We start from the raw sequence: 13,072 nt of genomic DNA, 5'->3' as shown, positions 1-13,072 counted from the left end.
TCTCCTGCCCACCAGAAACTGATAGTTCATCGGGCAGCTCCCTGAGTCCCTGCCCCATTCATGATTGGCAGTTGACAGAACAAGTCCTGTGCAGTCCCAGGGCAGGTGACTGCAGTGGCGTGAGATATGTTTGCAATGGCTGTGTCATTCCATGGCCCTTCTCTCTGGTTTCCAGCCACTTATATTCTTTCAGCTCCCTGTGTGATGGCTCTGCCCTTTAGAGGGAGCAGTACAAATGCCCCATATATGGGTGGGCACTCATCTGCCTCCCCATATCCTCAACACCATGAATGGGCACAAGTCTGCATTTACTACCATTCACTGCAAAGAAGCTTTCCTGATAAGTAGCATTTGTTACAGTTAGAAGCAGAAATAGTTAGAATGCAGTTTGTCTCCATGACAACTTGACTGAACAACAATAATAAGTTCCCTCCCAGGGCCTATGACCTCCCAAGCTATGGACTTTTAAAATGAAAAACCAAAGAGAAAAATAAATAAATAAATAAATAAATAAAGAAAGAAAGAAAGAAAGAAAGAAAGAAAGAAAGAAAGAAAGAACTTTCAGGCACACCCATTCAAAGGCAGAGGAAAGGGACATCAGATCCTGATTGCCTGACCTGTCTGTTAACAGGTCAAACTATTCTAGATTAAAGACACCCAGACCCTGGGGGTCAAATTCTGCTATTACAGGAAATGTATAGAAGGACAAAAGAGGGTTAACACACCCTAATACTTTTTGTTATTACTTACCTAAATTCGTGAAGTACATGAAAGAAAAATTAGCCAAGAAATCCAATCCTTCCTATCTTTTGCTGTCAATCTTTTTTTCTAATGATTCAAAGTTTACAGTGACATTAAGCTATCAAGAAGATAGCATTGCAATATATATGGATACTAGAAAACAAGTATCAAAATAAGATAAGAAATTTTTTTGAGTGATAGTTATTGGCTCACAGGCTTCTGCCTTTAGATGATTTACTGCTCTTTCGAGTCTGTCAAGGATTGGTTTATTAATTGCTTAAAGCGTTACTGCAGGAACTTGACCCATTCTCAGGGCATCTTAGGCCAGGATAATTCATTAGCATTCTCTATGTTAGAAGACAACTAATAATTTTTGATAGCCTCTATATTTCAGGCTCTGTTTCATTTGTTTTACATTCATCACATAACCATCACTGCTTTGTGGTTGAAGAATTACTGCACTTATAATTGTACATGATAGAAAATCTCAAGGAAGGTGCTCTTCTTGTCTAAGGATAGTGAACTAATGAGAGGGGGAACCACAGTACAAATTGAGAGACCTGACTTCAGACTCAAAGTCTCAACTTACATTACATTATTTCAGGACCCCAATAAGCCTCACTACGACCCCTAATGCAAGTCTTCAATTTCAGAGCTCAGCCATTTGTGGAAAATATCTCAACACCAGTAATTTTGTTATTAAGTACATAAATGGAGTGATAAAACAATTGAGAAATTCTTTTGTCCAAAAGGAAAGCAGAGCTTTGGAGATATCTTTGTCCTTAAAGTCCTTACTATACAAGCATGATGCCTGAGATCAGTCCCCATAACCCACATAACACACACACACACACACACACACACACACAAAGTGTGATGCTATGTACTTCTAATCCCAGTTCTGGAGAGGCACATAGATTTATGGAACTCACACCCCAACCACCCTACCTTACTAGGTGAGCTCCAGGTCCAATGAGATACTTTTTCAAAAACAAACAGACAAATAGTTAAATAAACAGAAGGATAAGCAAATAAAACCCACGCATGAGGCAGACAATTCCTGAGACAGAACAATGCTCAAGGTTGTCCTATAGCCTTAACACACACACATTCTACAAGAGTGACTTTGGAATCATAGACCCAGTTTTAAAGACAGGTTTTATTTTCTATTCACCAGATTTAAAACACTGACTTTAGGGTTCAAGGAGTTTAGGAAGTTAGCCTCCATGGCTTATTGAATAAATGCAGTCACAAAAATATGGAACTTTTTTTTTTCAGTGATAGATGTCATTGATTTTTTTTTCTTAATCTTGTCCCTCATATCCCTATGCATTTCAGCTCAGAGTTTTCATTCTTTGTCTTATTTGAGTAGGTTCTCTTAGTGTACCAACTTCCTATATTTGACAGAGTAATCATCATGTGTGTTTGTGGGTATGGATGTGTATTAAATGTCTAAGTCCATGAAAGACATACGCGTTAAGATATTTGATTCTATGTGATCAGTGTTACATCTATCATTTCCCTTCTCATCTTCGGTCTAAGTGGTTTTCCAAGTAAATACGAAGTTTGCAATGTGGCCAGAATTGTGTCAGTCTTTAGGAGCAGTGAATCCTCTCTCTTAGATGCAATCCTGTTGAATTATATAATGACTACTGCCAACCAATGCTCTGTCAAATCAATACTCTCACCCACCTAAAAACTGTAGCCTGGAAGACTGTAAGGAATGGGAAAGAACCCTCACATAATTTATCCCGTCATTTTTTAATATAATATTATTGAAGACAGTTTTGGGTAGAAATGACTTAAGTGGGAATCTTGCATGTTACAATTTTCCCTTTAAGCAATTCTCTTATCTTTCCTCCAAAAGTGGTGGAAGTTGGGGGATAATTTGTCTGCTATAAAATAGAGTACTCAGAATCTCTCATTGATTTACAACTCCCTATGCTTGCCAGGTAGCAGCGGCTTATCTCAGATGTACAGAGCATGAAAATCTACTGTTCCTCTGCATATTTAATTTAAACAATCAGAGAATGTGATGTACCTACAGCATTCTTATTACTTGGCTCAGCTGTCTTTTAGAATACATCATAAATGTTACATAAAGTGTCACCCTGGTAGACGGGAAATATTTAAGTTTAGAAATTGTAAAAGTGAAATAGATCCACTTATTAAAGTGCAATAAAAGAAGTGCTTATTTTTAGATTCGACCTCATATATTTTATTCACCTTAAAAAAAAACTTTCTCTCCTTCATTATTTAATGATTCAAGGTGGCTTTTCTTCTGCCCAGAGATTCTTGGGGGTTAAGCAATCCTAACTAGTCCTTTTACATAGTCTGAGATCTGGTCTGATTGTTTTGAGTGCTCACTGTGAATCATGAGGGCCCAATGTGGCGCCTACTCAGGTAGTTAAATGCCAGGAACTTATCTTTAACCCCTTCGCTGGGGAGGCAAAAACAGGAGGATCACTGGGGCTTGCTGTTCAGCTTCTGGAACTGTGGTGCCCCAAGTTCAGTGAGAGACCAACCCTGTCTCAATAAATAAGGTGAGCAATTGAGGGAAATACCTGAAATCTACCTTACTCCTTAACACTCAAGCGCACACACACATTGGCACACACACATGTACACACAGATACACACACAACACACACACACTTCTTTCTTCACACTGAGAACATTTTGTATCTTGCAATTATTTAGCTTGGATTTTTCTTCATTTTTAAGCCACCTTCCCCAAGGTTAATAAACTTTGGCTCCATTTCACACACAAGACTCCCTTGTTAACATGTGTAAATGTATCTTTCTTTTCTTCTTCTTCTGGCTCCTCTCCTTCCTCCCTTACTTTCTGCTCTACTCTTGAAGTCAGAAAATCTGTAAGGAAGCTATTCCTACTTGATATGCATTTTTAGAGGCTAACAGAAATTTTATAAACCATGATAAAAAATAATACCTACTTGTAACCTATTTTATGCAGTGAGAAGCCGGGTGGGTTTACTGTATAACCATCCAATACATCAGAGCAGAATTGTCCACTCTGCCTGAAATAAGAACCAATCTGCCCACAGTCTGGTCAGTCGATGGCTACAATCCTTCAAGGCCAACTCAAACACTTCTTCCATGAAGACTCCCCTACATATAAATTTCTAAAGCACAGCGTTACTATCATCCACACAGGATTGCTTTTTATTACTTCTCCACTCTGTATATTTCATATTTGTTTTGAAGCAGTAAAACGAGGGCTGGCATAGTTACTAGGACATCCAACTTGTAGTTTCAGGTGCATCACAGAGTACTTGGGTGGCTTTTACAAGCTTTCTCGCTGTCTGTTGAGCTTGTAAACATTGCAGGAGGTCTGATTAGGAAGCCTAGACACAAGATTATATAGCACCCAGAGTTACAAGCCAGAACATACAGAGGCCTACTGCAAAGCAATTTAACAACTCCTGATCAAAACTAAACTACTTTTGTTATTAAACCACACCGAACACAAACGCTGAATTTGTAAAAGACTGTTCTGTGATATAGTATAGAGCAGAGCTGAAACTAGGCAGTAATACTGAAACGATGACAAGAATGCGTGAGGTGGTAACTTGCGTGGGCATTTGACGACCAGGCTGTTCCCTCTTGGAACATCTAAGATACACTTTGAGGCATCCTGGGGTTTCAAGACGTAAACCATGTCGCCATGTCCCACGGTAATGGGGGAAACAAGCATTGCAAATTATTAATGAAACCTCTACATCAGCAAGTCTCTTTAGCTGACAGATTTTGAGGAAAAAGAAAAATTAAAACCTCACCGAGTGGGGTTTAAAGCATCACAACTAGTCCTTCCACCCTCCTTGAAATACTTTTTTTCAACAAAACAGATTGCCACCAACCTAGAAACACAAGAAAAGCTCTATTTTTATAAGCCAAAAGTACGAACATGGCATAGCTATGTTCTCTGGTCAAGTTCTCATCAACTGAACCAAGGTATTGGTCAGGGAAACGTTCTTATTGCAGCTCAGAGTTGAAGCTTGTTCAAGAAATTGTCACAACTCAATTCCTTGTTCTGTGGGACACAGGTTCCCATCCCATATGTGTCCATAGGCCATGGGTTGTTCTTAGATCCTAGCTACTCATCTACTCACAGGCAATTACAGTGTGGTCATTCTCCATCTGCCAGGGCTGAAGGAGATGCCACCAATTCTGAAGTTCCATCTCAGAGGAAGTGTGTTTGCCTACCTTGCTGAAAGCCCTGAACTCAATCTCCAGTACTTTCAAAAGAGATGACGACAAGGGAATGGAGGAAGGGAGGGAAAAACAGAGGGAGGGAGAGAGAACGGTTATCCTTTCCTACTTTTGAAGGCTTTACCACAGGCTTAACCTGCGGGTTAGGTTAAACCCATAGGGGGAAGAAAAATAATTAATTACAAGCCATCTTAATGTGTACTTTAATTATGTCAGCTGTATTCTTTTTATTTTCCAGCACGTAATAATCACGGGCTTCATTCCAACAGATATTTGCGAATTGTTAAGATTCTATTAGTCCACAGGAGCCTATCAGTCACCACCGCAACCTGGCGGATCTCCTTTGTGACTTTTTCTCAGATGTGGTGACCTAAAAGTTGTGATGCACCGCAACAGTAAACTCTTACTGGAGAGCTGGGCGATAGAAGCAGCTGGGCAGACAGCATGTAGAAGCCTTCGCGGCACCACTCCACACACAGCTAACAGAAGTGTTGTCTTCTGGCAGAGTCTGTCTCTTTGAGGGGAGTTAAATCAAAAGCAAGATTTATCATCATGTCGTACAGCTCCAGGACTAGGGAATAGAGCAAACTTCTGTAGCATTAACATACAGTCTGCCCTTACAGCTCCCCAGTCTGCTGCTGTGATCAGCCTATTCATCCTTGGCCTCAATGACTATCAGAGGGTCATTCCTCATACAGAACCCAAATCTGTCACCAGGTAGCTTCTTCATATTAATTCCAATCTATCCCCGAGAGCCTTAAAAAATAAAATAAAATAAAAACCACGTAATTCTTCCCTTAGTAGACAAGCCAGGATGTTAGGAGCTGGTGACCTATGATATCCGTGAGTGGAAGGGGCTACTGTAAATCTTTAGGACATGATTGATGGGCCTCTAAAGAACGTCCTTACTATTTTGAAAGCTAGGGGAGAACCTGTCAGTGTATTTTATGTATGCATTTTGAGCATGTGTGTTAACATAGATTTTTACAAATAAAAAATGTCAGCAGTGTTTTTCCCTGGATCTGATCATGCATCACTTATCTTGTTTATAGAGTGAACGAGAAACCATCACTTTCTTCGCACAAGAGGACAGTACTTTCCCCGCACAGACTGGCCCGAAAGCCTTCAAAATTCCCTATTCCATCAGGCAGAGGATCTGTGCTACGTTTGATACCCCCAACGCCAAAGGCAAGGACTGGCAGATGTTAGCACAGAAAAACAGCATCAATAGGTAATTGGGGGCAACTTGTGAAAATGCTTTGACTTGTCGAACTCTGAAAAATAAAGTGATCTGGAGCTGGGACAACTATTTGGACTGGGCATCCCGATGGATTTTTCCAGCCCATTTTTATTTGGAGTCCAGTTACAGTATCAATGTAGTAAGTGTCTACTGCCATCTCACTTCTTCTCAGGGCACATTACCAAAAAGCCCTGCTGTGGTTCTGGCCTTGTGTCCAGGTTCGCTTTTTGGGTTACTCAAACAGAGGCCTTGACTGTGTTGTCCTGTGAATGGTTAGGATGTAGCTTACACTGCTACATAGACAGAGAGCAGCAAATAGCTTGCATATCCTCTCCTCATCAGGTAATGAGAGGCACTGCTTAGCCCTGAGAGGGACATGCTCAGTCTGCAACAACCAGTGCCTAAAAAACCCAACAACTTTTAGAGGAAATTTCAGGACAACTTTTAGATCTGCCACTAAGTGAGCAGAGACTTATCGTGACACTACCAGAGAAACAGTATGCTGTAGGAGATGACAGTACTCATTACTGCATGGGTTAGCTAATGCTGTCCTGTCCCTAGAGCCACCTAGAACAGAGAAAGCCCTAATAAGCTTTATTCCCACGGAGGAGCAGAAGCACTGGTGAGCTGCTCAGAGCAACAGCAGTGGAGGGTAGAAGGCAGGTTTGTGCTGGATTCGGGTTCACTCTTGGGGATAAGTCGTTGGCAAATGAAAACTCTCCTCTCCATAACCCTCTGTTTGTCCCCAAATAAGCCAATAAGATTGGGTTCTATGGGTCACTTTTGTTTTCTTTGCCTTTGGTACTATTGCTTTGTTTGATTTTTTTTTTCCAAACAAAGGCTTATTTTCTCATTTCTTGGCTTACTCTTTCCATTTCACTTTTTCTTCTGTATTTTTACAGACATTATACATGACTCCTTTTTTTTTTTCTTTGATCTGAAAGGGAAGGTAGATGTCTGCCAGGAAACAATAGTATACTGCTCCCTGCCTCAGAATGGATCCAGCCAGAAATCAGAAACTGTTGCCAGAGAAAAATGAATTTACAGTGAATAGTCAGGCCCCAAAAGAATAAATACCTTCTTGAAAAGACATAGGCCTATACCGAAAATGGAAACATACAAAAAATATGAATGTGCAGGAGAAACAATAGGTTAGTGAGTTTTTAAACTTAGCAAGTTTAAAAGAGGAGAGATTTCTTGGTTGTCATCCATAAATACCGTAACTGTGTCAATTTCACTTTCTGATACACATGGACACAGAATGAAAAGTGAACCCAGAAAATAAATTTTGTTGAAGGATAGAGAGATAGATAAAAATATAAAAGAGGGGAGGAGAAGAAGTGAGGAGTGAGGATATTGGAAGTGGACACGAGAGGAGGGAAGAGGAAGAAGAGAAGGAGGTGGCAGGGGAAGAGAGGGAAGAGGAGGGGAGGAGAGAGGAGAGGAGAGGAGAGGAGAGGAGAGGAGAGGAGAGGAGAGGAGAGGAGAGGAGAGGAGAGGAGAGGAGAGGAGAGGAGAGGAGAGGAGAGGAGAGGAGAGGAGAGGAGAGGAGAGGGGGAGGGAAGGGAAAGGAGGAGAGGGAAAGAGAGAAGGGGGAGAAGGGAGGAGAAGGAAAGGGAGAAGAGAGGGAAGGGGAGAAGAAGAGAGTGGAGAAAAGAGGGAAGTAGAGGGGAGGGAAGATACTTGTTCAGAAGGGACTCAAGTCTGCTCAGCACCCTAGTGCCAGAGCCAATTCCAGTCTGTATAAATCTGTCCCATAAATTCCTGAGTTTTTCTAGTAAAGGGCATAGAGAGTAGGCAATATATTAGGCCTTTATTCTAATTGGGAAAGGTTATAATTTTTAAAGTATCAAAATTTTAAAGTATCAATTTTTAAATTAACAAGTGGATCATTGTTGCACAGTGCCCCATGCAGTCCTGTGCATTTCTCTTTATTTATAGGGTGAACATGCAGTGCTCCTGCTCTGTTCTGTTTGACTCTCCATACGTAAGACCTACAGTATGTGGCTCCAAAGTCATGTATTTCTGACCTCACACTTTAGGGAAATTGCAAATCAAGCTGGGACCTACATTTAGCATCTTTTATGCCCAGGCACTAATGAACATCAATTGTCCACACTTGAGCTAGCTGCCCTTCCTGTGTCCAGGGTCAAGAGCATGTTGACTCGCTTATTTTCTCCTAATACCTCATCCCAAGGACAGCCTAAACTCCCTTGACATAAGTAATTCAGATACCTATTTTGTGGAAATTTCCAGCGTAGTACCCAGAACATTTTCAACAAATGTTAGTTGTTCACCTTGACATTGCTGCAATGAATACCAAATTAGAACAGCCTGAATGTGTGTAATCTCCTTCTCTCCTGAAATCTTATATAGAAAACATATTCAATTCAGTGGGCAGCATTTCCTACTTTCCTCTGTGTTCTCCAACTTTGCTTTTCCAAAGCCTAACTTTGAAGTGAAGGATTTAAACCAGGCTCAGCACAATTTCTGTAAGTGACCAGATAGGAACTAGTTAGGCCACAAGGGATCTGTTGCAAACAACTCAACAACTGTTCAACTTACTGTCTCTGCAACATAAACCTGCAAGGAAAAAAAAAAAGCCCACCCAGAGTAGGCCTGTCTGATCTAGTGAACTGCAGTTGTACCTACACAAATAGGCAGTGTGCTGTATTTTCCCCCAGTCTGCTGTCCCCAGAGCACTGAGACATACAGCCCATCCTCATTAAGCTTTCTTAGGACATTGTCAGGAGCTGAGGATTCCCATTCAGCTCTATTTCCAGGCTCCTTCAAGATGGAGGAGGCTGCTGAGTCTAGGACTGATGTGGGTACTGAAATACCTGGAGAAGCAGAATATGAAGGTTGCTTATAACCACCTGGTTGGTATCTGTTGGCTCAGCTCAGTCTCACTTTGCAAAAATGCCCAAGTTCCTTTTATATTTTTATTTAGACTTCTGTTTTAGTTACTGTATGATTGCTGTAAAAATAGACATCATGGCCAAGGCAACTTTTAAAAGAAAGCATTTAATTGGAGTATGATTATAGTTACGGAGGGTTTATCCATGATCACCATGGTATGGAACATGGCAAGCAACAGGCAGGCATGATGCTGGAGGCAGAGCTGAGAGCTCACACCCAGTCTGGAAGTTATAGACAGAGAGAGCAAGATTGGACCTGCCATGGGCAGGCTTTGACACTCCTAGTGACATATGTCCTCCAACAGGGCCAACCCACTCCAACAGGCCACACTTCCTATTCCTTCTCAAACAGTTCCACAAAGTGGGGAGCCAGCATTCAAATATAGGAGCCTACTGGGGACATTCTCAATGAAGCTACAAGTACCAGAGATGCATTCATATCTTCTTTCATGCAAAGAAACATATATGACACAGATGGAATGAAATCTGCCTCCATTTCCTATTGTGCAATTCCAGATCACTGATTTAGCTCTCTTCACGGTGTAACATAGCATAAAGTTTATCAATCTGAAACACAGGGAATATACAACTATCAATACGCAGGGAGCATTAGGTAAGAGCAGTACTGTAGAGTCAGACTAGAAAGATGAGCCCAGGAATGCACTTATGCTTTATATTCTGAGAATTCACTCACTTTGATCACATGATGGACCTTTACCTGACACTCCTCTTTCTTCCACCTTCCCAAGGCATCGAACAGGTGCTAGTAACAGCCATTAAATCCAAAAGAAAAGATTTCCAAGAGAATGGAGGAAAATATTTGCTATATTTTTCTGGCGGTCTTGAAGACAGTCTTTACTCTTTCTTGGCAAATGTAAATGTCAGTGTTGCTGATGGTTCTATGCCTTTCACACATCCACACAAACGCACACACACACACACACACACACGCACACACACGCACACACACGCACACACACGCACACACACGCACACACACGCACACACGCACACACACAGCAAGAAAAACAAGGAATAAATGAAGGCTCAGCCCCTGGTGAGAACATGAAACAGGATAGGGTATCTGGCCACACAGGCAGTCTTGCAACTAACCTGCCGCAGGGGTCACATTGAAAATGCCTTATGGCCCAGTGAAGAGTGATGTAGATGACAGCGGCAGCTGTGCCGGGTGTTGTGACCAGGACTGGTTCTTATTCAGCACCCATACTTGCAATGAGATCAGATGTACACATTTACGTGTTCAGCCTGTCATTTCAGCTGTAGTAGCTAACTATTGCTCTTGCCACATGTGATTAGTTGGAGGTGGTGAAGGACGTTTCTGGGGACTGACTAAATGCCTCCTTCCAGAGCTAGAGAGATGGTTCACTGGTCAAGAGCACTTGCTGTTCTAGCAGAAGACCTGGGTTCAGTTCCAGCATCTATAGAGTAGCCCACAACAGGATTTAACTCCTATCCCAAAAGAGCCAATGCCCTCCTTCATTGGCACCAGGCAGGCACATACACACACACATATATATATTTACAGGAAAATACTCATACACATAAAAAGAAATAAATATTTTAAAAGTACCTGCTTTAGCCAGCAGATTTCTACCATATCTAAACTAACGTTATTTTGCATTTTATGATTTTTTTTTCTCCTAAATTACCATTAAATGTGTATAGATAAGGCTGTCAACCTAGGAAAAATTCAGTAAATAATCCTTAAATAAATGATGTGAACTTTTTCACAGGACACTATCCTTGATGCTGACATTCTGCCTCTTCAGAAGTAGAACTGACACAAACAAGCATCAAGGGATTTTTGAAAGTGAATCTTAACAAGAAAACAAGCCACAAAATCAAGTTCTCTTTTTCTGTGTGTCTTAGCAGATGAGGCTTGTGACTAGATATTCCAGAGTCTGGAAGGCCTTGTGATTTCCACCTTCAAGCAACTCTTATGAGACCAAAGCTTTACTGGGTTGCTATGGGAACAGATGCATGTGATATGGCTGGATGAATAGAGGGGAAACAGCCAAAGTAGAAGAAAATTACATCTTATTAACTGTCTTTCCCAAGGCCTTCCCTAATAGTAGACTTATTTGAAAATTTGGCAGCAATGCCAGAGAAACATATTTCTTTCTAGTCATCTAGTTCAAACAGATCAAATGTGTCTCAGGTGTTGGGTTCAAGGGTGATGTTGTAAAAGTTGAGAACTGATGAAAGTCCTCCAGCCTTGTGGCTGATAAATGGCTCAGTGACATCTTGTTTTCCTTCCTCCACATCTTTCAGCAGGACCTTTAATAAGAAGCAGAATCTTCTCACACTGAGGTCATATCTTTCCATTCCCTCCAACCACCCTCTTAATTGGAAGGAGCAGAGTAGTGAAACAGCCAGAGATGAAGGGAAAGGATTCAGGGAATCATAAGCCAGCCTATTCATCTGATCAGAAGAACTACTCAGAACACTCAAAGGTAGCAGAGTTATGGAGCAGGTCTTGAAGGTAAAGAAGGGAGAGAATGGGAGGTGAGAGAGATGAATCCAGGATGCATACCAAACAGCAGCTTCCCTCTCATTCCTGTTTAGAAATTTACTATGATCTCGCCAGACAGAGCTTTCTTGGTTCTGCAAGCTGTATGTCAGAAAGAACATCCTTACCTTTAAGGCTGCCATTTCCAAATAAAAGAAAATAAAAATCCTTCATGATGTCTAGGAAAATTAATGCAGAGGGCAATAGCATTATGTACGTCCCTGGAGGTGAAAATATAATGAAGTTTAAATCAGATTTTCTGGTTCAAGCCCAGTGGACTTACTCGGGATCTGAAATCTGAAAAGCCCGTGAGGCCACAGGGACCCAACACAGCAGAGTGGTGGGTATTTGGCTCCATTCGGCTGAAGTCAACGACTCATGAAACTGCCTGCTGATATGAAGCAGAAAAGAGGCAGCCCCTGGACAGGTTCAGCCATGAACAAGCTGTATATGGATTGTAAGTGGCAGGTGTCTATCCTGAAGGCAATATGGTAAAGAAGCTTTTTTTTTATGATCTAGTACTCCCACTGTTAGTGCCAAAGGGTGATGACCGGGGATGGCTGCAGGTTTTTTGTTTTGTTTTGTTTTATTTGTTTCCTAGGCCCTGGTAAATTCATGCTGATGCTTGACGAAATAAGCTTCTCCTTTTACACTTTTTCTGAAAAGATGGACAGAGTAGAGATCCACCGACAGTCTGAATGATTCTGTTCACAAACAGCACTGCAAATAGTACTGAAAGAGCTAACAACGACCATGTCTGCAGATGGTGCCTTTGTGATATGAGAAAGCAAAGTCATAGTGATTTCACCTTATTTATCAGAGCATCTCCTAGATCACATTTCCTTTCAAATGTGTGAGGCTTTGTTGAAATTCATACTGAGCAGTTTGCAAAGTGAGAAATCTAAATAGTCTACTCTTCCTTCGTTGACTATCGGCCCTGAATGTTTTTTGCTTGGAGTACATCATAGTCAAACTTTGCCCCCAGGCTTCTCAAAAATGACTCAAGGTGATTGGAGAAGAAAATTGACGTGAATTTAAATTATTTTTCCCAGGGATATATTCCAAATTAAAGCAAAGTCTAGATTTTGATTTGGTTATCTTTGCCATTGTTTTATTTCCGAAAGCCAGAAATCTGTGTATCCCGGGAGGAATGAAACTGGAGCTTTGGAAAGAGACTGTAACTAGCTGTGTCCTCATCTGGCAGCTCAAAAAGACATCTAGGCCCAGGGGCTTCCATACATTATTAGAGGAGTGAAGGTCCCTTCTTGTTCTCTTTCCAGGAGCATGTAACATATGAGGCAGGAAGGAACTCTGGGAGGAACTAAGATGGTCAAACTATCGTGGTGGATCTGAACATGTCCTCCACTGTGCCTCCCATTCCCTTCTGTGTTCTCTGGCCATCTCCCTTTCACA

The 13,072-nt window shown here is 41.3% G+C and overlaps 1 protein-coding gene across 7 annotated transcripts in view; it reads left to right on the top strand.

Moving 5' to 3' along the window:
- Positions 1-13,072, top strand: part of Unc5d (unc-5 netrin receptor D) — a 547,003-nt gene that overhangs the window by 521,687 nt on the left and 12,244 nt on the right. For all 7 annotated transcript variants that reach the window (XM_060381572.1, XM_060381573.1, XM_060381571.1 and 4 more), the window contains one exon: positions 6,024-6,202. In XM_060381572.1, the coding sequence (XP_060237555.1) occupies positions 6,024-6,202 (179 nt within the window). The remainder of the gene's footprint in view (positions 1-6,023; positions 6,203-13,072) is intronic.

Source organism: Meriones unguiculatus, chromosome 4 (genome assembly GCF_030254825.1).
Source record: "Meriones unguiculatus strain TT.TT164.6M chromosome 4, Bangor_MerUng_6.1, whole genome shotgun sequence".
Taxonomy (NCBI): Eukaryota; Metazoa; Chordata; class Mammalia; order Rodentia; family Muridae; genus Meriones; species Meriones unguiculatus.
The sequence above is the reverse complement of the archived record's forward strand: the minus strand, read 5'-3'. Positions and strand labels throughout refer to the sequence as shown.